Genomic DNA, 24,879 nt, shown 5'->3' on the forward strand with positions numbered 1-24,879 from the left:
TTGGCTGCTGGTATTGGCACTGCAGGTTGGCACACCGGGAGTCCATGCCCAGCGTGATGCCAGGGGCCCCCTTTCAGATTGGGGGGGGGGCAACCTGTGCCTGTCGTGATGGGGGAGGGAGTGAGAGCGTGGGGCACGGGACATATGCTGTAACTCAGTGCAAGCCAAGCACCAAAGGGGGCTGGAAATCAACCTCATTCCTCCTTCCCCCCATCACCTGTATCAGGGCTGCTAAGGCACTGGAAAACCCTACTTTATTTGGCAGACAACTCAGCTTACAGGAGCGCTGTATCTAATCTCTCTGGCTTCGTCTACACTATGGCTATGTCTACACTGGCGGCTTCTTGCGCAAGAACATCTTGTGCAAGAAAACGTCCACACTGCCATGTGCGCGCTGTGCTTTTGCGCAAGAGTGCTCACGGCAGTGTGGACGCTCTCCTGCGCATGAAAGCTCCGACGGCTATTTTAGCCATAGGGCTTTCTTGCGCAAGAAATCCCTGTTGCCCGTCCACACTGCCCTCTTGCGCAAGAGCTCCTGTGCAAGCGGGCTTACACCTGTTAGAAAAGAACGTAGCTCTTGCGCAAGAAGCCCTCTCTTACCACGCCGTGCTGTAAATTTCCTTGCGCAAGAGCGGGCGGGCAGTGTGGACGCTCTGCGGATTCTTGCACTAGAACGGCTGTACTTGCGCAAGAAGCTGCGCGTGTAGACTTGGCCTATGAGTTTTTCCACAAGAGACAATGCAAATGACGTGCAGATTAGCACTTTCCCGCACTTCATTTGCATGCTCTCTTCCATTTCGTTTTTGCGCAAAAACGGGCAGTGTGGCCGTGGCCGTTTTGCGCAAAAACCCCTTTTTCTGCAAGATCCTTATGCCTGTCCCGGAGGGGACACGCGGCCTGGTTTTGCACAAAAACCCCTAGCGCAAAAACGGAACGAAAGAGTATGCAAATGAAGTGCGGGAAAATGCTAATCCGCACTTCATTTGCATCCCTCTTGCGGGAAAAACTCATCGTGTAGACAAAGCCTCTATATATTGAGAAAAGGTTTTCCTGCGTGACAACAGAGGGGCATCATCCAGGCACTCTGTGTCCTGCTTGCTGCCTCCTCTCCCAGCTCGACCTCGCTGCTTCCCCTCGCCACTTGGAATTGGTATTTTAAACCGAGCCCCTGCTCCCCTTCCTCCACTCCCCACCCCATCCCCCGACAGGGCTTTCAGGGCCAAGGCATGTGGCACAGCAACCGGCAGACCCCACATCGCAGCCGTGACAGCCCGGGGAGGGGTGCGGCACTCAGGACAGCAGCCTGGGGACAGGCACTAGGAGCAGGGCTCCCCCAGGGCTTATGTGCCAGCAGCCGGCTCTTGCGGGCTCCACCAGGCTTTTGGGGCGTGAAAAAGATCCAGGCTCCACTGGCAACACAATGTCCTAAAGTTCCACCTAATATTTCCCTTCCTGCCTGTTACCCGGCCCCAGTGGCCTCCCAGAGAGGGGAGGGAACTCAGGAGTGCGGGCTCCCCCCCTCCGCTCTAACCACTAGCCCCCACTCCCCTCCCAGGCGTCCGAGTCCGGCTTCGCCTCCTGCCTTCGCACCAGCATGTGAGGAGCAGCAGCGCGTGTTTCTGAGGGGGACGGGATAGGCTGTGACACAGCCCCCCCCCCCCCCCCACCGTACCCCACCCCCTTGCACGGAGCCCGCAGCTGGCCGAGGTAAGACGCGGGCGATGCCCAGCGGGGCATGGTCCTGGCCCACGGATGCTGCATTTGCTGCGGGAAGGGTCCAGGCGCGCTGGGCTGCATGGGGGGGGGGGGGGGGTTGTGCCGTGCTACCCCCCCCCCCTCCTGGGAGGGGCAGCTGCTTTGCAGGGAGCGGGGGGGGGGGGGGCGTTAACCCTTAGAAGGGATGGCTGGGGCGTGAGCCGGCCGCTAGTGACAGGACGCGGCGCTCACCCCCTCACTGAGATGGGGCGGAGCAGGGGGTCAATCGCCCCCCCCTTGCCCCTGTGAAGGCGGCGCTGGGCTACATGGAGCGGGGAGAGGGTAGCAGGGGGGCAGGGTGCAGGGAGCGAGGTGGGGGCCCAGCAGGGGGTGCAGGGAGCAGGGCGGGGCCCAGCAGTGGGCGCTGGGTGCAGGGAGCGAGGTGGGGGCCCAGCAGGGGGTGCAGGGAGCAGGGCGGGGCCCAGCAGTGGGCGTTGGGTGCAGGGAGCGAGGTGGGGGCCCAGCAGGGGGTGCAGGGAGCAGGGCGGGGCCCAGCAGGGGGCACTGGGCTGCAGGGAGCAAGGTGGGGGCCCAGCAGGGGGTGCAGGGAGCAGGGCGGGGGCCCAGCAGGAGGCGCTGGGTGCAGGGAGCGAGGTGGGGGCCCAGCAGGAGGCGCTGGGTGCAGGGAGCGAGGTGGGGGCCCAGCAGGGGGCGCTGGGTGCAGGGAGCGAGGTGGGGGCCCAGCAGGGGGCGCTGGGTGCAGGGAGCGAGGTGGGGGCCCAGCAGGGGGCGCTGGGTGCAGGGAGCAGGGCAGGGGCCCAGCAGGAGGCGCTGGGTGCAGGGAGTGAGGTGGGGGCCCAGCAGGAGGCGCTGGGTGCAGGGAGCGAGGTGGGGGCCCAGCAGGGGGCGCTGGGTGCAGGGAGCGAGGTGGGGGCCCAGCAGGGGGTGCTGGGTGCAGGGAGCGAGGTGGGGGCCCAGCAGGGGGCGCTGGGTGCAGGGAGCAGGGCAGGGGCCCAGCAGGAGGCGCTGGGCTGCACGGATTGGGGACATTTCCTGTCGGTCCCTGATCCCTGCCAGACCCCCTCTCTCCGATGCAGGATTCCCTACAATGGAGACTGAGCTGCCCGAGTCCCCACCCTCCACCGCCTCCCGTGCACCGGGGTTGCCCCCCAACTCCCCCCACAAGAAGCCGCTCCCGAAGCCGCCGGGCAGGCGCCCGCTGCCCCACCAGTGCGCCATGTGCCAGCGCCGTTTCGCCCAGGCCCACGGCCTCCGGCAGCACCGGTGCCGCCCCCAAGTCCTGCCCACCCAGAGCCCAACCGGTGGCGAATCCTTCCCGGCCGAGGCGGCACCCGGCTCCCACCAGTGCCGCTCCGGTGCCAAGCGAGGCCACCAGTGCCGGGTGTGCGGGAAGCAGTTCAAATTCCCCTACTACCTAGCCCGGCACGGCCTGACCCACAGCGGGCAGAAGCCCTTCCCGTGCCCGGTGTGCCACAAAACCTTCCGCCGCCCGGCCCACCTGGCGCGCCACCAGCGCACCCACGCCCGCCAGCCCCCCTGCCCGGAGCCGGCCCGGCCCCTGGGCGAGGGGGCGGACGAGAAGCAAGTGTTGCTGCAGGAGGACTGGACTCTGCTGTGCCTGGCCTGCCAGGAGGCCTTCGAGACCAAGGGCGAGCTGAAGGCCCACAAGTGCTTCAAGGCCCCGGGCCGGGCTGGGCCGGGCGGCGCCAAGCGGCACCAGTGCAGCGTCTGTCACAAATTCTTCGCCCGCCCCTGGTCGCTCTCCCGCCACCGCCTGGTGCACACGGGCGAGAAGCCCTTTGCCTGCCCGGACTGCGGCATGGCCTTCCGCCTCTCCTCCTACCTCAAGCAGCACAGCCGGGCCCACGGCGCCGGGGCGGGGCTGCCCTTCGGCTGCCTGCTGTGCCGCCAGCGCTTCCGCAAGGCGGGTGAGCTGGCCAGCCACCGGCGGGCGCACGGGGCCCCGGAGCCGGCCCCCCGCCAAGGCGCCGAGTGCGGGGTCTGCGGGAAAGCCTTCAAGAGCAAGTACGACCTGGCCGCCCACGTCCTCATCCACACGGGCGAGCTGCCCTACCCCTGCGGGCAGTGCGGCAAGCGCTTCCGGCGCCTCTCGCACCTCAAGCAGCACCAGGTCACCCACACGGGCGCCCGGCCCTTCCAGTGCGTCCTCTGCCAGGCGGAGTTCAAGCGGCTGGCCGACCTGGCGCGCCACCGGCAGGTGCACGAGGGGGACAAGCCCCACCAGTGCGGCGTCTGCCACAAGTTCTTTTCCCGCGCCTACAGCCTCCTGCGGCACCAGCGCGGGCACCGGGCCGAGCTCCTGGCCGCTGCCCGCCCCGAGGCCTTCCTCAGCAACTCCTGCTTCGACAGCCAGGACCACTCCGCCTTCGGCCCGCCCGAGGAGGAGGAGGAGGAGGAGGACGAAGGGGGCATGGCCGGCGGCTCCGGGGAGGGCTCGTGACCTGTGGGAATTCTGTGCTGAATGGTGTGTGTGTGGGGAGGGGGGGGGTTATGGAGGGATCCCTGGGGCCTGCTGGGGGGATCCCTGGCCCAGAGTGGCAGCCCCTCCCACCAGTCCTGAGCCAGTCCTTGAAATCTAGACTGGGAGTTGGGGGGGCGGGGGAGGAGTGTGCATGGAGCTATACTGGGAGAGCAGGGCACCTTGCGTGGGGAGGGGGCGGGGGCGGGGCAAAAGGGAATGGAGCTTGGGAGGGGATGAGATGAGGAGGGGAATAGGGGTGAGGTTGCCAGAGCCAGTTGGGGGGGGTGTCAGACATTGAGATCTAAGGTGGGGGGGTGAGTAATTAGCAGCCAAGAGGAGGGTAAATCCCCGCAGCAGGGAATGGGGGGGGGACGACCCAGCCAGCACTGGGGACAGTAGGGGGAACCGGACGCAGGCCTGTCTCCACTAGGGGGCGCTGGCCCAAGGGATGGGCTTGAGAGGGGGGGGGCAGTCCTGCAATATTCTGTGATGCAGAGAGGGGGCACCCTAAAGGGATCACACCACGTTCTGGGGTTGGCAGGGGGGAGTGCCCCTAGATGGAGTGTGCCATTTTCTGGAGGTGGGGAGGGAGCTGTGTTGGATGGGTTATACCATTCTCTGGGTTGGGGGAGGGGGGGGCACGGGCATACTATGTTCTGGGATAGGGGAGTGCCCATATATTGGTCACACCATGTCCTGGGATGGGAGGGGGAAGCAGCTCTAGCTGGATCGTGCCACTTTTAGGGGTGGGGGAGGTCAGGATGTAGAACTGTGGGTCCTGGAGCCCCACCATTCCCTGCCCCACTGCCTGACCCCACTATCACACCTAAGGGCACCGTGGCCTCCCTGTCCCCCCAGTGGTTCCCTGAACCCCCTGACAGGAAGTGTGATCAAAGGGCCAGCCCAGCCCCGGGGCCTTGTCCCAGTCTGCCCCCCCCCCCACCTGCTCAGCATCTCACTGAGGGATGGGCAGTGGGTCCCCCTCAAGACGGGGGGGGGTACTCAGCACCTCCACCCCCAGGCACAGGGGGGTGCTGGTGTACCCCACACACCTAGGGTGGGTCGCTGTCCCATGCAGTGGCAATCAGCCCACTTACGGGGAGCGATAAGAACAGGCGAGCTCGGCAGCCTGAGCTGAGACCCCGCCGGCTTCATGGCTCCAGCTGTAGAGCGGGGGGGGGGGGGGGGGGCAATCCATTTTGGCCAGGGGCCACTTCAAAAAAAGGTTGAAGTGGCTCCCGGCTGCCCCAGAAGGGGCGGGGCCTAAACCAGAAGGGGGCGGGGCCTAAACCAGAAGGGGGCGGGGCCAGGAGGCTTCATCGGTCTGGGGGTGGGAGAGCCCCTTTGCCCCCCTTCCCCCTCGTTGCCGCTGGGCACCCATGCCCCTGGCAGGGCAGGAAGAGGCTGCGTGGAGCTTCTGTGGCCCTGCCCCTGCCCTGCGCGAGCGGGAGGACGTTTCGTGCGCTCCCCTGCCCCCAGACCTTCATTGGCCTGGGGGTGGGGGAGCAGCAGGGCGGCCGTCCGGATCCGGCCCACAGAGGCCCTTCTGCCCAGCCCTGCTGTAGAGCCTCGACTTCGCTCTAGAGGTCCCCAGTTCAGACCCTCCCGGGGGTGGTTACACTGGGGGCCCCCCGCATGCAGCTGGCTTCTTGCAGCGACCCTGCGATCTCTGGGTTCCTGCCATGGGATGGCACAATCGGGGGAGGGGGTCCGATGGGGCTCCCTGGGGGCTGGACACGGTCGCTCCCCCACACGCCTGGCCGGAGACATGCTCAGCCGGGCTGTTGCCCCGGATGTTTGTCGGTTCACTCCTGTCCGGCGACCCGAGACAATAAAGCGATGGGGCCACGACGCAGGTTGCTTTGAGTGGTGTCCGGCCCGCAGCTCAGCAGGGGCCCCCCGGGCACTGGCGGCCACAAGGAGCAGGGGGCTTCTGGGCCTCCCCGCTGTGAACAGAAGCTGGAAAACGTGACTGGATGGAGACAGGGGCTGCCCTGAGTGTGACCAGGCGAGGGGTCCCTGACTAGCTAGGTGAGGGGTTCCCCGTATTTCCAGCCCCCACCTCAGAGGCGCCACCTCCCAGCACTGGGGGAGGGGTCCCTGGCCACCCAGCCTGTGCCCCAACCCCAAGGGGCCACAGAGGACGCCAGCACAAAATGAGCTTTATTGTTCTGTTTGCTACTGCTCTGTTCAGAGGAGGCCAGATCCCCAAAGGCCCCCTCCATCCTCTGCAGGCTGAATGGGGCAGGGGACTGTGTGGGGGGGGTGCCCATCTGCTGGGCAGCGGCATCCTTGCCCACACAGTCCCCCAAGGAGCCCCACACACCCTCCCCTATGTGCAGGGAGTGGGGTCTACTGATTAGAGCCACCCCTGAACTCCACCCACATCATGGGAAGCTGCTGGGAATGGCAGCAACTGACCAGCCATCCTGCCCTACATGGACACCCCCACTGCCCGGGGACTAGGCCCAGTACTGGCTCTTGGGCAGCCCTTTAATCCTTAAACCAGGGGTCCTGGCTCCCCACCCCCTCCCCAGCCACCAGTCCCCCCCACTGCCCTGCCAGGGGCTAAGAACCTGGGAGTCCTGGCTCCCACCCCCCCTTCTCTAACCAGTGCACCGCACTCCCTCCTGTCAGCTGCTGTCCAGCTGGGGGTCCGAGCAGTCAGCGGGGGGTAGGGAGGGCTGGGGTCTCGGCTCGTCCCAGGGGAAGCTCAGATCTAGCCCCTGCATCTGCTCCCGGTAAATCCGGTCGAATTTTTCGCTCTGGGCCGCAGTGAGATGGTTCTTCCAGTCCCCGGTGATCCCTGGGAGAGAGCAGAGGCACTGTGAATGCACCCCAGCCCCCTGCCAGCCCAGCCCCGGGCTCCCCCAGCCCTGCCGGTATCCCTCACCCCCCCCAGCCCTGCCGGTATCCCTCACCCCCCCCCCCAGCCCCATCAATCTGAACTGGTGCCAGGTTTCTGGTGGCTGCCTCCGTGCTCTGTTTCATCCAGGACCCAGCTTATGGGGCCTCGTTCTTCTCCCAGGCCCCCCCCCCCCCCGCCCCAGCCCGTCCCAATTGCCCGGCCCGGCCCCACCTTTCCGCAGGAAGGACTTCTTGCTCTGGTCCAGGAGGAAGCTGGGGGACAAGCTGAAATTACTCATCTTGTTCTGCTTCATAGCCTGGAAGGAGGCGTTGGCCACCACCGCGTCTAGCGCCTGGTCCTCCAGCTCCCTGCCCAGGAACTGGCAGATCCGTTGTATGCTGCCCCGCAGGTCCTGGGGGGGAGGGGAGTAGGGACGGGGATCAGTGGCAAGGCCTCCCCCGGGGGCCCTCCAGGCTTGGGGAAACTGAGGCAGGAGACCACAGGTCACACTGGAGGCCATCAGAAGGGGGCAGATCTTCCTGGTGGGGACTCCCAGGCCGAGGGGACCTCTGGGGGGTGGAGGGACTTTGCCTCCACCTTGCCCTGTGGGGGATCATGGCATGGCTTGGAGATGGGACTCCGGAGTCCTGGCTGGGATGAAGGAGGCCAAAGGTGGCCGAGGGACTCCTGGGGTCTTGGCTCGACTTTGCCATTGAACTGCAGGGGGTCCTTGGGCAAGTCATGGGCGTTCTGTCGTGCCTCAGTTTACCCTTCTGACCCCTGTCTGAATATACTTGGAGCACTGCAATACTGGGATTGTCTTGTGTGTGTCTGGGCAGCGCCCGGCCCAACGGGGCCCTGATCCTGGTCACATTTTGCCCAGGTGGCACAAGGAAGCAGGTGAGGCAGTGCCCAAGGCTCAGTCCCTCTGCCTCTCCCCGGGGACAGGGTCCTGTGTTGCTGCTGCATTTTGTGATGCTCGTCCCATCTCTGCTCCTGCCAGGCTCAGCCTGGGGGCTCGGCTCAGCCTGCTGCCTCGCAGAGGTGCCCGGATAGTCGCTGCTCAGCCAGGGCTGGGAGGCACCACGACTGGGCAGACACCGGTCCAAGTGCCCTGATTTCTGCTCCAGTGGGAGTCACCCCACAGACCCCCATGTCCATGGGCACAGGGTCGGTGGGCACCCCCAGCTGCTGGGGTGGGGCAATCAAGCAGGCGTGGGGGTAACAGGCCGGAGCACCGAGCTCCATCTGCCCCAGCCCCTTCCCCGCTGCTCCTCAGGGATCCTGTATCCCCTCCACCCAGCCCCTCCTGTCTGCCCCTTCCCCAATCCCAGGACCTTCGCCCCCCTTCTGTCCTGGTCCATCCCAACCCCCCTGGGGTAGTGCCAGTCCCCTCCCCTGCATCCCCCCTGTTCCTGGCCTGCCCCCACCTGCTGCTAGGGGTACCAGGGGTCTGGTTTTTGGCAGGATCACCCAGTCAAAAAGGGACCCTGGTGCCTGCGGTGAGCAGGGCTGTCGGGCACTTAGTGGAGCTAAGGCAGGTTCCCTGCCTGCCTGGGACCATGCGGCTCCTGGAAAGCAGCCGGCATGTCCCTGCGGCCCATGGGCAGCAAGGGTACCCTGAGCACCGGCTCTGCAGCTCTCATTGGCTGGGAACGGCGGCCAATGGGAGCGGCAGGGGTGGTGCCTGTGAGCAGAAGCAGCAGGTGGCGCCCCCAGGTCCCTCTGCCTAGGAGCCTGCACCCCAACCCCCCTCCTGTATCCCAGCCCTGAGCCCCCTCCCAAAACCAACCCCCTGCCTCAGTTTCACAGGGTAGAGGGAGGGGCAGGGCTTGTGAATGGAGGGGGGGCTGGATGAGTGGGGGGACCTGGGACCTTGGAAGGGGCGGGGCCTCGGGGAAGGGGCGGGGCCTCGGGGAAGGGGCTTTCTGCCATTCGAAGGCCGGCCGCCCCACCTCCTGCAGCTCCTCGTAGCTGATGCAGAAGAAGTTCTCGCAGCCCCGCAGCCCCAGCCAGCCCTTGACGTGGTCGAACCAGGAGCCGAAGGGCACTGCAAGAACAAAGGGGGAGGGGAGGGTGTCATGGAGGGGCAGCCTGAAGGGGGGGGCAGCCCCCTCCCCCACGGCACTCACCATCCCCCTCCAGGAACCGCTCCAGGAACTGGTCCATGCGCCCCGGCTCTTTGTAGGGGCGGAAGATCTGGGCGAAGTGGTAGAGAGAGACAAGGACGTCCTTCGGGTTCCGCACCGTGTACACCACCTGGGGGGGCAACGCGGGGTGAGCCCCCTGCTGGGCATGGGGGTGGGGGCTGGGCCCATGGAGTATGTGCCAGAAGAGGAGCTGGCTTGGGGCTCTGGGCCCCTGGGGTACATGCTGGGAGAGGGAACAGGGGAAATCACTGGGCTCAGGCTCTCTGCAGACTCCGGCAGAGTCACATTTTGGGGCCTTTCTGCCCAACCACAGGGGCTAGAAACTGAATTTTATTGTATCTGAGACCAGAGTGTCTGCCCTCCCCCCCCCCATTTCGCCCTCCTGGCTCCCCCTTCTGCCCACTCCCCCAGCTCCCCCCCTCTTGATTCTCCCTCCTGCCCCTCCCCCTCCCTCAGTTCCTCCTCCTACCCCCTTTCCTGGCTCTCCCTCCTACCCCCTCCCCCAGTTTCCCCTCTTGCCCCCCCCATGGCTCCCCCTCCCCCAGTTCCTCCTCCCCCAGTTTCCCCTCCTGCCCCCCCCGTGGCTCCCCTTCCCCCAGTTCCTCCTCCTACCCCCTCCCGTGGTTCCCCCTCCCCCAGTTTCCCCTCCTGCCCCCCCATGGCTCCCCCTCCCCCAGTTCCTCCTCCTACCCCCTCCCCCAGTTCCTCCTCCTACCCCCTCCCCTGTCTCTCCCTCCCCCAGTTTCCCCTCCTGCCCAACCCCCATGGCACACCTTGGCCTTGGAGCGGAAGAAGGACTTGGCGAAGAGTTGGATGGGCAGGTGGGAGCTGATGATCCGGGGCGACCGGTTGCCCTGGGCCATCCGGAGGCCCAGGATAGTCTCGTACCAGGGCCCTCTCTCCCAGTTAGGGACGGTGCGGCACCAGCTGGGGTCCCCGTTGCTGCGGATGAGGCTCAGGATCTCCAGCATCCAGACAGTCCCTACAGCGACAGCCTCCGTGTGGGGAGCGTTGCTATGGACAACGGGGACTCCCCTCACTCCCCAGCATGTGGGCCTCAGACTCCCCACCCCTGAGCCTGCAAAGGCCTCGGAGGGGAAAGGGGGGAGGTAACTAAATAGAACCCAGGTGTCCTGGCTCCCAGCTCCCCTGCTCTAACCACTAGGCCCTGCTCCCAGAGCCCTAGCCCGGGCCGCGAGGCCCCCCCCCCCCCCGTACCTGATTTCTGGTAGGTGACGTTAAAGATGTCGTCATCCCGGACGCGGAATCCGTTCTCCGCCTCCCGCAGCCCCTGTGCCGAGTAGATGAGCTCTGGGAAGCTGATCCCTTTGTACTGGAAATATTCCTTGAACATGCTGAGGCTGGTGATGGGGCGAGACGAGGCCAGTTAGACCCAAGGTCAGCCCCTGGAGTTACCCCAGCCCCCTGCTTGGCGTGTGCGTATCTGCCTGCCTGCCTGCTGGAGGAGATGCGCCCTGCTCTGTGGGTGGGTGGGTGGGTGGGTGAACCGCCCCGTGGCGAGTGCCACACCCGGTCGCACCCTGGCACTGGTGTCTCAGATGCGGAGACATTTCACAAGGCTGCTCCGCCCTCGGCATCTGAGCTGGGACCAATCTCCCATGACGGGATCCTGGTTCCATTCCTCGTGGCTGCCCTGTACCGGCTGCTGGAGGAGCGGAACCGTCACACGACACCGGCCCATATGGTAACGCCTCTCCTGAGATGGGCGCCCATTTCAATTTTCACAGCTGCTCAGGACTCCAGGGGCCGGGCTGAGAGGGAGGGGGGAGATCAGCCACAAATTACCAGTGACGGCAGACGGCCAGAGTCCAAATGTAATGCCCTCGTCGAACCCAAATCGGCACCGGCGCCCGCGGGCAGAGACCCAGAAAGTCCGATCCCTCGCCAGCAGCAGACTTTGCCTCTCGGAGAATTCGGGCAATTCCGGCTGCAGTCTTGGGGTCAGTTGTGAAAGTAACGCGGAGTGAATCAACCCCGAATTTTCCTTCCAGTGCCGCCTGGAACTCTGGCGGAGCAGCCCACGCGGGAGAGTGCTAGAAATCGGCAAACGGAGCTGAAATCAGTCTTCGCGACGGACGAGCGTCAGCGAACCCTGGGCGAACCGCTGGCTGAGTAGGGTGGCCATGAAATGGGACCCGGGTGTGGGGGGTTCTGGTGGATCCCAAACTGGATCAATGCCGTGGCGAAAAAGGCAGATGTCAGGGTGCGCTCTGTGGACGGGAGAACGGAGCGAGGGCTTTGTTTGGGGGGGGTCCAGGAAAGCTCCATTTTGGGGCACTGCCCTTGCGGCGAGGAGACGGGGCAGGAGGATTAAGAAACCAAGCCAACAGGGAGAAGATGGGAAAACAGGCTTAGTCTGTCCAGAGGGGAGCCGGCTGATGGAGGGACAGACAGACAGTGGAGCCGGTCTGACTATGTCTAGACTGCAGGCTTCTTTCGGAAGAAGCTTTCCTGGAAGAGAGCTTCTGGAAAAGCTTATTTCGAAAGAGCGGGGCCACACTGCCAAAACGCAATGAAAAAGCCATCGGCTTTTTCAAAAAATAGCGTCCACACTGAACGGACGCTCTCTTGCATTGCAGTCGGGAGTAGTAGGGATGGAGTGGCCACCAGGGCCCCGAAAAGCTTTTTTGGAAAAGGCTTCTTCCCCGTAGAAAGAGGTTTACTGCCGTCGGGGAAACCCCTCCATTCTTTCACCTTTCTGTCAAAAGAACTCAATGGCAGTGTGGACGCAAGTATTGTTTTTCCGGAAAAACGCTGCCGGGTAGACACACCCTACGTTTGAGTTTCCAGTGATGAACCCAGTTAGCCGTCAGGAGAAACTGTCCAATGGGAAGGAGAATTCAGGTCCGTGGAGCAGCCGTGGGCTTCCTATCCGTGGCTTTGGCAGAAAACCCCTGCCAGGGGAGATCTAGGTGTATCTGGCCCTGCATCGGGGCTGGATGCTGCTGGCTTTTCAATTTGCTGTGGCCATAAACTAGGACATCCCAGGCCTGCTGCTATGGCACCCGGAGCCAGCCCCACAGCAGTGTGTGGACACATCTGTCATGCACAGTCTGTTCCCTCTGCTTCACTTCGGGGTGGAGCGGCTTGCGGAGGCAGGGCTGGAGAGGGACACACCTGTCACTCTGAGGCTATGGCGAAACTCACCTGCCCTTGGAGCAGGAGGTGGGGAGGTCGAGGTTGGGGTCGGGGCGCCACTGAAACACAGGAGATTTCTGGGAGCACTGTTGAGCAGGCGAACTGCTCCGAGACAAAAACTTCAGAGGGGGAGCTGAGTGAGTCTGTAACAGGAAAAACTTCAAGAACAACTAGTCTAGTAGCACTTTAAAGGCTAACAAAACATGTCAATGGGCTCACGAGTTTCGTGGGCACAGCCCACTTCTTCAGATGACTGGAGTATTGAAAGTCCAGATCCAAGAATAAATAAGAGGGTGGGAGGAGGAGGAGAAAAAAAAAAAAGAGACAGTGAGTAGAAGATTCAAATAGTTACGAGAGGCTGATAAGAAGAATTAGCATCTCCACTGGTTGGTTGGTGAAGTCATTAGCATGTCCAAGGTAGTGTGTGAGCCAGACCCTGTCCTTGTTCCGACCATTTGCATAAGAATTAAACAAGTGAATGAAGTTAAGTTCCAGTCCTTCTTTGTGTAATTGGCTTGCGGCATTGGCCTGAAACAACACAGCGACTTGGAGAGCCATTAATGAGTGTCCAGGCAGATTCAATGTTCTCCAACAGGTTGCCTTTTCGGAGATCCGATTTGCGTCCATTAATTCTTTCCCGTAGAGACTGTCCAGTCTGGCCACTATCCATGGCAGAGGGACGTTGCTGGCTCTTGATGGCATAGATCCCATTCGTGGATGTGCAATTAAATAAGCCCCTGATTTGGTAGCTGATGTAGCTGGGTCCAGTGATGAAATCGCAGGTGTGGATGTGTGGGCAGAATTGGCACCGGTTGATTGCAGGAGGGGAGGGAGGGGTTCCTGGAGGTTCCTGGAAAGAATTTGTTTGAGGTTGGGAGGTTGTCTGTAGGCGAGGACTGGCCTTTGCTCCAAAGCCTCAGAGTGAGGGGTCATTTTCCAGGATAAGCTGCAGATTGTGGCTAATGCGTTGGAGGGGTTGACGTTGCGGACTATAGGGCTGTGTCTAGCCTACTTCCCTTTATCGGTAAAGGGATGTAAATTAGGCACGTTGATATTGCAAATGACGCTGGGATTTAACCATTTGCATAATGGTGGCTGACGCTTTTTCCCCGAAATGGGGCTTTTCCGGAAAAAAACCAACCACAGCCGTTTAGACGGGAATCTTTCGAAAATAAAACCCTGTTTCGAAAGATCCTGTCAACCTCATTTTTTGAGGCGTCCAGGACCTTTCCAAAAAGGGTTTTATTTTCAAAAGATTCCTGTCTAAACTGCCGGGTTTTTTCGAAAAAGCCCCGTTTAAAAAAAGCAGCAGCCGCCATTATGCAAATGAAGCACGGGATATTTAAATTATGGCTTCATTTGCAATATCGATGTGCCTCATTTACATCTCTTTACCGATAAAGTGATGTAGTCTAGACCAAGCAAGGTGATGCCAAGTGGAATTCTGGGGACTATAGACTAGTTGAGTAACCAACAGGAATTCGTGAGGTTCAGTGACTATTCAATTAACCGATATTTAACATCCCTACTCCAGTTTCACCCGCGCCCCAACCAGCACCACACCTTACATTGGGAAGAGGTTATTAAAACCCGTCTCACCAAATCCAAACAGGTTCCACCGATCCCAGCTCAATGCACACCTCAGACCTGACCCCAAAGAGCGTGCTGTGTTGATCCTTTAGAGCAGGGGCAGGGAACCTTTTTCAGGTTGAGGGCTTAAGAAAGAAAGAAAAGGAAAAGGAAAAGGAAAAGATCGGCTGGTTTTCTAGCAGATCTGTTCTCTACAATCAACGAACCTACGCATGGGGCAAAACATGGACTTGTCTGATTCTGTGGTTGAGTTTTTTGTCCCCTCAGCTGTCCAGGGAGGGCATTTTCATTTCAGGCCAGCAGGGGTTTTAAATACACGTTTGCATTTAGAAAGATCAAATGGGGGGGGGGGGAGTTCCCAGGGGCAAAGCAGCAGAAGCCCCTGAAAATCAAACCATTTGACCTTTCCCAAATTGTTTCCCCCACCCTGCCGACTGAAAAAAAGGTTCAAGATTGTCTCAGGTGTGCGCAAGTTCCCAGGAAGGTTTTGTGCGGCTGATGCTCAGTGCCCAGGTGTGTGGCAAAGCTGGAACCCAGCTGAGCCGTGAGGATGGGTTGGCAATAACTCCTCCTCCTCCAGCACCCAAAGCTACTGACTTTTACTTGCTGCTGCTGCCTGATTTGGCTGGCACGACCCATCCACGGCCAATCCTTTGGAGCAGAAGCGGCTAGTCCGAGCACTGTGTGGTGTCCGGGGTGACCAGGATGGGATACAAACACTTCGTTGGCTAAATGAATTAGGATCAAGCGGCCGCAGGCTCAGAAATCCGGGCCTGCTTTCAGCCAGCTCTGTGCCCCAAACAGCTTTGTCTTGCTGCTTTCTTCCACATCCGCAGCGTCTTTGGCGGAACCTCCCCTATGACATGCGTAAACAGACAGAGGCAGGAACGGCATCCTAGCTCGGTGCAGAGCCTGAAATAGAAACCATGTCTCCTCTATCCTAGCTCCAGCGTCCTGGGGAAAGCCTTCTGTGTCTCCCTGGATTAGCTTTTTGCCGTTTTCACTCAGGCCTTGCCTTTAGGCTCCAGGCTTTGGGCGGTGGCTTCCCTCGGTTCCTGCTGTCATGGCATCCCAGCTCCTTCATTGCTCCTTGCAGCTAATCCAACAGATTGCCCCGTGATTTCAATCGTGATTCATGGCATCCATCAAAGCCCTCCCTCTCAGGCCGGAGTGGGCCCGGATTGTAATGCTGCGCTATAAATAGAGCGCAAGCCAGGAGTTCTGAACCACTCTCGGCGTCGGAGAGGCCGGGCGGAGCGCCCTGTGGTGAAAAGCCGTCTTATGCAATTCGATCGCAACAGCAACTTGCAAAACAAACAAGCCGGGTCTGTTTGCTGCTGCGCCAGCCCTGGGGGGAGTTGAACACCCTGGTGTGACCTGCAAGCTGCATGGCGGCACCTGGCCTCCTTTGTTCTCCTGTAATTGCTCTCACTGCTCTCATGCCTCTTAGACGCCCCTGTTGCTACCCCGATGGAAGGAGGGTTACGCTAGTGCTGCCCAGGGCCCGAGAGTCGGGCCCCGCAGGGCAGGCGCTGCCCACCGGCAGGGAGACGGCCCTGCCCTGCGGAGCGTGCCGCCTGAACAGCCGCAAAAAGGGAGCTTATTGCGAAATGGGGAAACTGAGTCAGGAGCCCAGGCCTGATCTGTGAGAGTGGCCGGCCCGTCGTCTGCCTCATCTCGGTGCTGCTGACCGGCCTGCCCCATCCGTGTCTGGACACCTTCCTGGCCCCATGTGAACCCCTTCCTCTCGTCCTCTACCCAGCCCCATTCGAAGCTTTGTCCGCAGCCCCTGTCTACCTACCCCCACCCTCCACCCAGCCCCATGGGAGGCCCATTCCACACAGCCCCTCCCCCTTCCCCCTCCTCCCCCAGCTCCACAGGAGTCCCTCCATCCCTCAGCTTGCCCCCCTCGTCTACCCAACCCCACAGGAGCCCCTCCCCCCACATCTCCTCCACCTCCCCCCCCTCCACCCAGCCCCACAGGAGCCCCTCACACCACAGCCCCTCCACCTCTCCCCCTCCACCCAGCCCCAGAGGAGCCCCTCCACCCAGCCCCACAGGAACCCCTTCCCCACAGCCCCTCCAGCTCTCCCCCCTCCACCCAGCCCCACAGGAACCCCTCCCCCACAACTCCTCCCCCTCCTCCACTCAGCTCTATGGGAGCCCCTTCATCCTCCCACACACTCACCCCCGCCTCTGTATATTTCATCCCTCTCCTGCCAGTCTCTGGCTGTCTCTGTCCCAGGCCTGGGGCTGAGTCTGGCCCCAGCCGAGGGGGAGACTGGAGCTGTCTGGAGCTAAGGGCAGAGCCTGGGGCCAGCCCCCCATCTCCACCGGGCTGTGCACACAGCAGGGGCGGCTCCCCGGGGGACCCTATGGGGGGAAGCAGCTGCCCCCGTTCTCTTACCTGTCCTAGGGCAGGAGGCAGCACCTGGCTGGCTTGGCAGCCACTGGAGCAATGATGGGATCCCCTGGGACCCAGCTGTGGAGCTAGCGCTCTGAGCCTTGGGGCGAGGAGCCTCCCACACAGCAGGAAGGGGAGGGGAGGGGAGGGGAGGCTGTGTCACAGGCAGAGCACCCCAGGGCAAGGGAGAGAGACCCAGCCTCCCTGGAACGGAGGCTTGGATCTCGGCTCCCCGGGACCAATCCGGAGTCACCCCCGCTCCCGGCTCCCTGGGACCAATCCGGAGTCACCCCTGATTATAATGGGGTCAGGGCTCCACCCCACCAGTCAATGCCTTGATACTCACTGCACAGATGCCACTGTGAAAGCCCCAGACATGGGAGCAGTCCCCAATTCCCTCACAGACTCCTGGCAGGGCGGTGACTCACCCAGGCCGGGCAGTCCTGAGAACTGCTGGGGCAGAGCGAGGATCTAGGACTCCTGGGCTCTCTCCCCAGTTTGAGGAGGGGAGTGGGGGCTAGTGGTTAGTGAGAATCCAGGAGCCATGGTTCCCAGCCCTATGTCCTAGCCACTAGACCCCCCTCCCTTTCCAGTGCCAGCACGAGAACACAGAAGTCCTGGCTCCCAGCCCCCTGCTCTACCCACTAGTCCCAGCTCTCCTCCCCAGAGCCAGGGGGAGAACCCAGGGGTCCGGGCGCTCCACACCGCCAGTCAAGAGCAGGATACTCACTGCACAGATGCTAGTGAGGAAGCCCCAGAGACGCCGCCTCCCTCACAGACGCCTGTGAATCACCCAGGCTGGCAGGCCCAAGAGCTGCTGGAGCCGGGACTCCTGGGCTCTCGCCCCAGTTTGGGGAAGAGAGTGGGGGCTAGTGGTTAGAGACACGTGAGTGGGCACCAGGACTCCTGGGTTCCACCCCAGGCTCTGGGGATTAGAGAGGGGAAGGGTTGGGAGCCGGACCCCTATGTCCTCTCCCCCACTCTGTGAGGGGGAGGAGCCCTGCCCTCTTTGGGCCCCTCCCTCCCACTCCCAAGATCCAGCTCCTGGCGGAAGCTTAGCTCCGCCCCCCGGCTTCACTGACGAGCGCCGCCATCTTTGTCCCTGGCAGAGCCCCCGCCCCCTCCTGAGCCCGAATAGGGCAGGCTCAGATTAGTCGCCATCTTGGATCCAGAGCGAGGCTGAGGGGGCAGAATGCTGCAGCCGCCCAGCCCCCCCCCCAGCGCTGCAGGTATCAATCTTGTTGGTACCCCCCCTCCCCACCTGCAGCCCCCCCACGCCAGAGCCCCTCCCTCTCTGCCTGCACCCCCCCTCCGTGCCCCTCCCCCAGTACCCTGCCAGCTCCTCTCCCGCCCCATCTGCACCCCCCCCCCCCCCCGATCCGCAATCCCCTTGGCCCCCTCACTTCCGATCTGCAGCTGCCTTGCCAAACTGTCCAGGAAAATACACCTGGGAGCGGAGGGTCTGTCCCCTTCCCATCTGTGTTCCTGTCCTCCCACCAACCCTCTGTGTGAGAGGCTGGGGTTCATTATGCTTCCCCAGACAGGGAAACTGAGGCACACAGCTGGTTCCTCGGGTCCTGGGCCAGCACCCATTGATGGGTCGTGCCACCCACCTGGAGTTGGCCATGGGCACTGGCAGCAGTAGTAGGTTGTTATCCTGCCCCAGCTGGGAGGGGCGAAAGGAGGGAATTGTGGGTCAACGACCCTCCCTCCACCCCTCTCTCATTTCTCCCTCCCTGCCCAAGTCTCATGAACACAGCCATGTCTCCAGCGCCCACTACGGGCCGGAGCAGGAAGTGCAGGACGAGGTTCCCCGCAGAGCTCAGAGAGGCGCCCGGAGGAACCTGCTGGTGCCTGAAAGGAGAATTCGCCCGAGCTGCCAGCTGCCAGGAGAGACGCCCGAGGGTCAAGGTAGCATCCCACAGAGGGGCAGGATTCCTGGGTTCTCTCTCTGGCTCTGAGAGAGGGCTGGTGTCTAGTGGTTAGAGCTGGGAGGGGCAGGGCTGCTGGATCACATCCCTCAGTAATCCTGTGCCCGGTCCCCACAGAGGAAGCCCCTTCTGGCATCAGGGACCTGGTCCGGGCGGCCGAGCTGATGGAGTGCCCCTGCTACGCCCAGCACCGGGGCGGGACCCAGCCGGCCGTGCAGCACGACCACGGGGCCTACACTGTCCCCCAGGAGCCCGCGGGGCTGGCCCGCATGGTGCGCGAGCTGCAGGAGATGGTGCATCGGCAGAGCCAGTTGCTGGAGAGATCGCGGGAGGCGCTAGCTGCCAGCCAGGAACACTGCCAGGAGCTGCAGGTGAGGGGCCAGGCCCTAGGGGGCTCTGTGCTGCAAGGAGGGGCAGGAGGTTCACAGAGTGCCCTGCCCAGAGTCAGCCGCATCTCACTACTGGATAAAGGGTCCCCATATACCCAGCCTTACACCCCACCCCAGAGTCAGCCGCATCCCAGCACCGGGTGAGGGGTCCCCATTAGGGATGTAAAATATCACTGAATCCACCAACTGGTTAACCATTAATCAGTTAACAGGTTAATGTGGGTTTGGGGTTGCTTCAGTTCAGCTGGGCCCATCACCCCCTGAATCTGCTGCATTGGGGGGCTGCTTCAGCTGGGCTGGGCCCAGAGCACCACACTGTGGGCAGGGAGCTGCTCCAGCTAGGCTGGACCATGGATTAATCTATAAGCATCACTTGGTAAGGATGTTAACCAGTTAACCATTGATATGCCTAGTCCCCATAGTCCCAGCCCTGCACCCCACCCCAGAGCCAGCCGCATCTCAGGTATGAGGTGCGGGGTCCCCATGTATCCAACCCTCGTGCCCCACCCCAGCGTCAGCCGCATCTCCGGCTCCGTATGCCACAGGAGAGGTCCGAGAGCGAGTGCTGGTCACTGGCGTCGGAGCTGGGGCAGCGGATCGCGGCGCTGGAGGCGGAGAACCGGAACTTGCGCTGTGAGCGGGACCAGCTGGAGAGCGGGATGCGGGCGCTGCGGGAGGAGCTGGCGCAGAGCAGCGGCACGGTGCTGGCCCTCAGCCAGAAGCTGAAGGAGCAGGGGGCCCGGGCTGAGCCAGACCGGTTCTGCCTGGCCAGCGTCCGGGGTGATAGCAAGTGGCTGCGGTTCTACACTGGCTTCAGCAGCGCCCAGCGTCTGGCCACGTTCCTGGCCTTTCTGATGGAGGGGGAGCTGCAGCGGGGGGCCGAGCCAGGCCCCCCCAGTGCCCTGAGCCCCGAGGATCAGCTCTTCCTGGTACTGGTGCGGCTGCGGCTAGGGCTGCTCCTGCAGGACTTGGCCTTTCGCTTCCACGTCTCCGAGGCCACTGCCTCCCGCTACTGGCTCAGCTGGACCCAGCTCCTGGAGACCCGGCTGGCCCAGGTGAGCCCTGTCAAGGGGCTGGTGCCCCCTAGAGGGGACTGGCTCCATGCCTCATTCCCTGCCCCCCCAGCCAGCCAGGCCCTGCTGTGTGTGTGTGGGGGGGGGCGGGAAACAGCACCACCTAGTGGTCAATCCCTGTTCCTACCTGGATATGTGTAGAGACTAGATTGGAGGGGCTGCTCTGGTTTGCCACACAAGCAGGGGGCATGGGCTGGAGGGATAGCCCCCCATGTGGAAATGGGGGGTAGCTTGGGGGGGATTGGGGATGTGGCTTGGAGCTGTGCCCCCATCTGACAGGGAAGGGTGCGCAGCCCAGAGGGACTGGGGAGGGTGGTTCCCCCCACATGGGAAGGGGGTGTGACAGAGATTGGGGAGGAGTGGTCACCCCACATGGTAAAGGGGTGTAGCCCCCCCTCCCCGGGGCAGGGCCTGGCACTCCCATGCCCCTGTGCCCCCAGGTGCCGGTGCAGTGCAGCCCACGCTACGTGGAGCGGTTCGAGCCACGGCGGGCCGCACGGGTCGGGGGCGTCCGGCTGGTGGTGCTGGACTGCGCCCAGCTCTTCTTCGCGGGCCGGGGCCGGCAGCACTACGCCCTGCAGGGCTGTGCCCTGGCCGCCCCCAGCGGCTTCCTGGCTTTCTGCTGCAGCGCTGCCCTGCAGGCCGGGGAGGGGGCAGCAGAGCCCGTGCTGCCCCCCTTCCTGCGGGACGGCCCCGTGGCCCTCAGCACCCAGCAGGGGGCAGCTCGCCAGCAGGTGCTCAGCCTGGCCAGCCTGGCCGACAAGGCCCTGCGCTTCCGGTTCCTGCGCAGGGTCCAGCCTCCCGCCATGGAGGGCCAGGTGGGGCGGGCCTGGGTCATTTGCTGCTATCTGGCCTGCCTGCTGCACGAGCCCATGGGGCTGGCCTAGGCAGGGGGTGCCTCTGCTCCCAGTGGGGGCCTTTAGCATTCCCCTCTGTGGCTGGGGATCCGAGAGGGGCCCCCTTGATTCTAGCCTGTAAAGGCAGGAGGGTGGGCCCAGGGATGGGATGCTGGAGCCATGTCATTCCCCCTTCCACAAAGGTGAGGGGAAACCGAGGCGCAGAAAGACCAGACTCTGCCAACGGCAAAGTCAGGGAGAGACCCCGACCCCTGGCTTCTCCTCCTCCTGCACTGGAGCTCAGGTCCTACCCCCAGCCTGACTCCCTGCTTTGTTCTCTGCCCAGCTGCTCCACGTGCAGGTGGGTTCCTGGATTATTTGTAACTCCCCCTCCAATAAACCTTTTGTTCTTGGTTAACAGTTGTGTGGAGATTCCTGCCCCACAGCCACGGGCACAGCAGAGGAACCGCACACTCCGCCGTCCCCTCCCAGCTCTGGGAGGAGAGTGGGGGTTAGTGGGTAGAGCAGGAGTAGAACCTGGGATATGGATCCAGGCTTAAGATCTCCCCTGAGGTGGGAGGCTGGCCCTGCAGGTGGCTGGACGGGCAGGGCACCGCTCTGCCCAAGTGCCCTGTGACCCACCTGCTGGCCTCTCTGGGCACAAGGCTCTACTCTATGTGCATAACTGCCCCCCCCACCATTAATCACTGGCCCAGCGCCCCCCTTTCCAGGGCACAGCCCCCAAAGGAAGCCTGAGCCCCACTGGCCAGCAGGCATCCCTACAACTTATCCCAGCCCAGCTGCTGTATATGGGAGAGCGGCGGGGACAAATACAACCTGGGGGCCGGAGACATAGGGGCTACGTAGCCCCATACCATTTGCCCAGGGGCACTGGGGCTACAGGACCCCCTCATTGGGGGCTGGGAATTCAGGGACCAACATTCCCTCTAACCGTTTTCATGTGCAGAATAATTTTTTTGCACCAGAGTATATAAACATGTGCACCACCAGTAGAAACATGATGCCAGCAGAGGGCACTAGTCAGCTGGGGGCACCCCACTCTGCCCTGGGTGGCCACGTAAGCGCTCGTGGACAGGGAATGCTGCCGGGGACCCCTGGCCTGGTGCTGGGACGCGGCCCCTCTGGGTTAAGGACAGGGGAAAGGCAATGCCCCATGAGCAACAGGGGCAGATGCCAGCCTCGGTTCTGACCCATTTATTGGACACAGGCAGGCAGAGTTAGTTCTTGTAGGCCCGACTGGCGCGGCGGCCCCGGGCCCGCTCGAACTTCCGCCCCTTGGAGCGCACGTAGGGCCTGCGGGAAGGGAGAGGGGTTAGCGGGAGGCCCACAGGTGCTGCCCCCTGCCATGGATCTCCCACCCCGGTCTGCTGTGGCCTAGTCACAGGCTGATCCGCGCCTGCTCTCCATGCCCACAGCAAGGCGCCCGCAGGGATGGGACACACCGCCTGGTGCCAGCCTACTTTGCAAGAGTCCTGGACCCCCACCACCCGACTCTCCTCCCCATTCTCCCTCCCCTCTGCCCTCACAGAGCAGGGCAGAGAACTCGGGGATCCAGGATCCCACTAGCTACAGGAACATGACCCATGCTGGGGCCCTGCCTCCATTGCCCAGGGCTTCCTGCACCCAGCTCAGTACGGGGTGGGGGTGTTGCACTCACTTGCTATGACTGTGGGGGGTGCCGGGGGCCTTGCCGAAATGCCGGTACACCTCGCGTCCCTTCCTGGGGCCTGGGGGCCAGAGAGAGAGTTACACAAGCAGCAACCCCCCGCATGGGGCGCAGCCTCCCACCCCCGGGAAGGGTCTCCAGGGCTTTGCCGGCCACCAGCCCCCGGGGCAGCCTGAGCCCCCATGCAGAGCCCAGAGGGCCGGCGACTCCATGCTGGAAAACAGGGGCACCCCAGTGAGAGCCCCGTTCTCACAGGCCGGGCCCCTCGCCCAGGACGACACGGCCCCTCTGCCGTGGGATGCGGGGCACCTCTCGCCCGGTGGGGACACACCGGTTGCTCGGGACAGAGCCGGGCCAGCCATGGAGATGGGAGGACTCACCCGAGAGCAGCACGGTGCCCTGGCCCTTGGGGGCAGCCAGGGCCAGCTGGTCGAAAGTCATGATCTGACCCTTTGACTTCAGGATGCGATTGCGGGCTCCCTTGGTCACCCGCAGGGCACAGACCTGCCAAAGGAGACGGGTCAGGGGGGGCCCAGTGCTGGCCCTTGGCCCCCTCCCTGCCCCTCACCACTAGGCCCCACCCCCAACAGCCAGCAAATGAATCCAGCAATCCTGGCTCACGCCCCTTCTCTGACCACTAGACCCCCCCTTCCCTACCAGGACTGGGAGAACCCAGGAGTCCTGGTCCCCAGCCCCTCCTCCCCCCAGGGCTGAGAGAACCCAGGTATCTGGCCCCGCTTCACCTTCAGCTGGGGGATGTTCTGGATGCGGATGTCATCGGTGATGGTTCCCACCACCACGGCCGTCTTGCCATCCCGCCCGGGGAGCTTCATCTTGCGGATCTGGAGGAGGAAGGGGGCAGAGGGTGAGCGAGCCCCACGGGCCTTGGCCCTCCCTGGCGGTGGCGAACCCAGGAGTCCAGGTGTCAAGTCAAAGGGAACGACGGCACAAGGGAGGCTGCTGGGTGGGCTGAGGGGTACCTGGAGAGGTGGAGGGGGTAGGACTGGGATACGGACCGTGGGTACCACCCCCCCCCCCCCACAATCCCACGACCTGGCCCCACTTACCAGGCGGGAGAGGGCGAGCGGCGGGCGGTTGGTGCGGCTCATGAAGAGGCGTTTCAGAACCACCTTGTTGAAGCGGGAGTTGGTGCGGCGCGCCAGGAAGCGATACAGCTGGGGGGGAAGGAGACATGGTCATCATGGGAGATGCTTCCCCCTAACCCACCACCCCCATGGCCATGCCCCCTCTAATGGCTTCCATCAGTGTGCAGATTATATTTTGTTGCATGCACTGAGGCACGTGCAGGTGCGCACCAACGGAAAGACAGGCCGCCAGCTGTGGAATACGGCAGGGCCCACTGCTAATCCACTGGGCTGCATTTGCATTTTCCCTGAGGTCCAGGCCAAGTGCTCAGCTAACTGGGAACTGCCCACAGGCACCCAAGGGGAAACTGAGGCAGCGGAAGGCCCTCCTGGCTCTGCTTGCACATGCCACACACCACTCAGTGACAGAGCCAGGCAAGAACCCAGGAGTCCTCATTTCCCCCCCATGCTGCAGGGAGAACCCAGGCATCCTGGCCCTCCGCCGCAGACTCGGGGTGTGGGGGTGTTACCTTGACTAACAGGCGCAGGTAGATGTCCTGGCTCTTGGGCTCCGTGCGGCGAACCTTGCGGTCCTTGTTGTGTCGGATGTCGACGCCCTGGGGAGACAGGCACAGTCAGGGCCTCCCCAAGCTATGGGGCTGAGGCGGCACCGGGCGTGCAGGGTGCATCCCTCACACCCAGTGCCCCGTGAGTCACCCCATCTCCTGCTGACACCCCAATGGCCAGGCAGATGTCCCTGCCCCCAGGTGCGCCCCCACAGCCTATCCCCCCCCTCACCCTGCCTCCCATAGGCTCCCCAAACAGTCACCTACACATATGTCCAGCTGCATGTCACCCATATCCTCACATCACTGAGGGTGCCCTGTCCCCACAACGGGTGCCCCCCAGGTTAGGGGGTCCCCACATACCAGGTAGCCCCTCTGCCCCAGGAGCCCCCCCCAGCCACCCTATTTGCTGCCCTATATCCCCTCATCACCCCTTAGGGAGCTCCCCCTTATCCGGCTCTGTGCAGGGTGCCCCCAGACCCGCTCCTCCCTCCCCTGTGCCCTCCGGCACCCCTCACATGCCTCGCAGGGGCCCCTCCTTTGCCCCCCACCAGGAGTTCCCTCCCCCCCGCTCCTCCCGCATGTGAGCAGGGAAGCCCCTGCCATCGAGTCCCCGCCCCCACCCATACGGGGCCCGCCAGCTCCCCCGGGACCCTTCCTAGCCCCCCAGACCCCCGAGCCCTGGCTCGGCACGCCCTCCGCGGCGGATGCCGGCGGATTCCCCAGCGCCCCCCTCCCCCGACCCACCATGGCGTCACCAGCGTCGGCTCGGCCTGCAAAGTAAGGAGGAGGCGCCGCGCGAGGGTTGATGGGAGAGGTCGCTCCGCTCTATGGCAGCGCGGCGGCAGGCAAAGCCCCACTGGGGACCAGGCGTGCGACGCTCAGGCCGGCGGGCTCGATGGTGCTGGAGGACTCCAGGCTCTTAAGGGAGCAGCTGCTACAGAGTTTCTGGAGCCCAGCTAT

The 24,879-nt window shown here is 63.2% G+C and overlaps 4 protein-coding genes across 9 annotated transcripts; 2 read left to right on the plus strand and 2 right to left on the minus strand.

The window, feature by feature from the left end:
* The first annotated feature begins 1,608 nt into the window (after window positions 1-1,608).
* On the plus strand, window positions 1,609-4,367 carry ZNF579 (zinc finger protein 579). The gene is made up of 2 exons (XM_075915188.1): window positions 1,609-1,707; window positions 2,793-4,367. The coding sequence occupies exon 2, from the start codon at window positions 2,804-2,806 to the stop codon at window positions 4,175-4,177; it is 1,374 nt and encodes a 457-aa protein (XP_075771303.1). The 5' UTR covers window positions 1,609-1,707; window positions 2,793-2,803; the 3' UTR covers window positions 4,178-4,367.
* Window positions 4,368-6,788: 2,421 nt separating this feature from the next.
* On the minus strand, window positions 6,789-17,991 carry LOC102451084 (sulfotransferase 2B1). 4 transcript variants are annotated; one of them, XM_075915200.1, is made up of 8 exons: window positions 16,353-16,625; window positions 11,003-11,250; window positions 10,415-10,557; window positions 9,970-10,178; window positions 9,179-9,305; window positions 9,002-9,096; window positions 7,278-7,458; window positions 6,789-7,004 (listed from the first exon to the last, which is right to left on the minus strand). In XM_075915200.1, the coding sequence occupies exons 3-8, from the start codon at window positions 10,548-10,550 to the stop codon at window positions 6,832-6,834; spliced, it is 921 nt and encodes a 306-aa protein (XP_075771315.1). In that variant the 5' UTR covers window positions 10,551-10,557; window positions 11,003-11,250; window positions 16,353-16,625; the 3' UTR covers window positions 6,789-6,831. The 4 variants fall into 4 exon arrangements, with proteins under 4 accessions (XP_075771315.1, XP_075771313.1, XP_075771316.1 ...); XM_075915198.1 differs by lacking the exons at window positions 11,003-11,250; window positions 16,353-16,625 and adding an exon at window positions 17,963-17,991; XM_075915201.1 differs by lacking the exons at window positions 11,003-11,250; window positions 16,353-16,625 and adding an exon at window positions 17,080-17,367.
* Window positions 17,514-21,010, plus strand: LOC142823786 (uncharacterized). Its single transcript, XM_075915189.1, has 5 exons — window positions 17,514-17,578; window positions 18,095-18,260; window positions 18,398-18,651; window positions 19,182-19,724; window positions 20,183-21,010. Exons 3-5 carry the CDS (start codon window positions 18,445-18,447, stop codon window positions 20,627-20,629), a joined length of 1,197 nt encoding a protein of 398 aa, XP_075771304.1. The 5' UTR covers window positions 17,514-17,578; window positions 18,095-18,260; window positions 18,398-18,444; the 3' UTR covers window positions 20,630-21,010.
* Window positions 21,011-21,667: 657 nt separating this feature from the next.
* LOC142823794 (large ribosomal subunit protein eL18) lies at window positions 21,668-24,818 on the minus strand. 3 transcript variants are annotated; one of them, XM_075915231.1, is made up of 7 exons: window positions 24,664-24,818; window positions 23,881-23,967; window positions 23,333-23,440; window positions 23,009-23,107; window positions 22,646-22,769; window positions 22,257-22,326; window positions 21,779-21,892 (listed from the first exon to the last, which is right to left on the minus strand). In XM_075915231.1, the coding sequence occupies exons 1-7, from the start codon at window positions 24,664-24,666 to the stop codon at window positions 21,817-21,819; spliced, it is 567 nt and encodes a 188-aa protein (XP_075771346.1). In that variant the 5' UTR covers window positions 24,667-24,818; the 3' UTR covers window positions 21,779-21,816. The 3 variants fall into 3 exon arrangements, with proteins under 3 accessions (XP_075771347.1, XP_075771346.1, XP_075771345.1); XM_075915230.1 differs by lacking the exon at window positions 24,664-24,818 and adding an exon at window positions 24,184-24,225; XM_075915232.1 differs by lacking the exons at window positions 22,646-22,769; window positions 24,664-24,818 and adding an exon at window positions 24,184-24,249 and having other exon boundaries at window positions 21,668-21,892.
* Window positions 24,819-24,879: the final 61 nt, after the last annotated feature.

Source organism: Pelodiscus sinensis, unplaced genomic scaffold (genome assembly GCF_049634645.1).
Source record: "Pelodiscus sinensis isolate JC-2024 unplaced genomic scaffold, ASM4963464v1 ctg34, whole genome shotgun sequence".
NCBI classification, from domain to species: Eukaryota; Metazoa; Chordata; order Testudines; family Trionychidae; genus Pelodiscus; species Pelodiscus sinensis.

Excerpts from the sequence above, each read along its gene's own strand:
- ZNF579 (XM_075915188.1), top strand. The coding sequence starts at position 2,804 with ATGGAGACTGAGCTGCCCGAGTCCCCACCCTCCACCGCCTCCCGTGCA.
- LOC102451084 (XM_075915198.1), bottom strand. Across the intron at positions 10,179-10,414 it reads CGTCACCTACCAGAAATCAG|GGACTGTCTGGATGCTGGAG; the intron begins GTACGGGGGGGG and ends CTGTCGCTGTAG. Across the intron at positions 9,097-9,178 it reads GCGGTTCCTGGAGGGGGATG|TGCCCTTCGGCTCCTGGTTC; the intron begins GTGAGTGCCGTG and ends TTGTTCTTGCAG.
- LOC142823786 (XM_075915189.1), top strand. The coding sequence starts at position 18,445 with ATGGAGTGCCCCTGCTACGCCCAGCACCGGGGCGGGACCCAGCCGGCC. Across the intron at positions 18,652-19,181 it reads AACACTGCCAGGAGCTGCAG|CGTCAGCCGCATCTCCGGCT; the intron begins GTGAGGGGCCAG and ends GCCCCACCCCAG. Across the intron at positions 19,725-20,182 it reads TGGAGACCCGGCTGGCCCAG|GTGCCGGTGCAGTGCAGCCC; the intron begins GTGAGCCCTGTC and ends CTGTGCCCCCAG.
- LOC142823794 (XM_075915230.1), bottom strand. The coding sequence starts at position 24,210 with ATGGGTGACATGCAGCTGGACATATGT. Across the intron at positions 22,770-23,008 it reads AGAACATCCCCCAGCTGAAG|GTCTGTGCCCTGCGGGTGAC; the intron begins GTGAAGCGGGGC and ends CTCCTTTGGCAG. Across the intron at positions 21,893-22,256 it reads ACCCCCCACAGTCATAGCAA|GCCCTACGTGCGCTCCAAGG; the intron begins GTGAGTGCAACA and ends CCCTTCCCGCAG.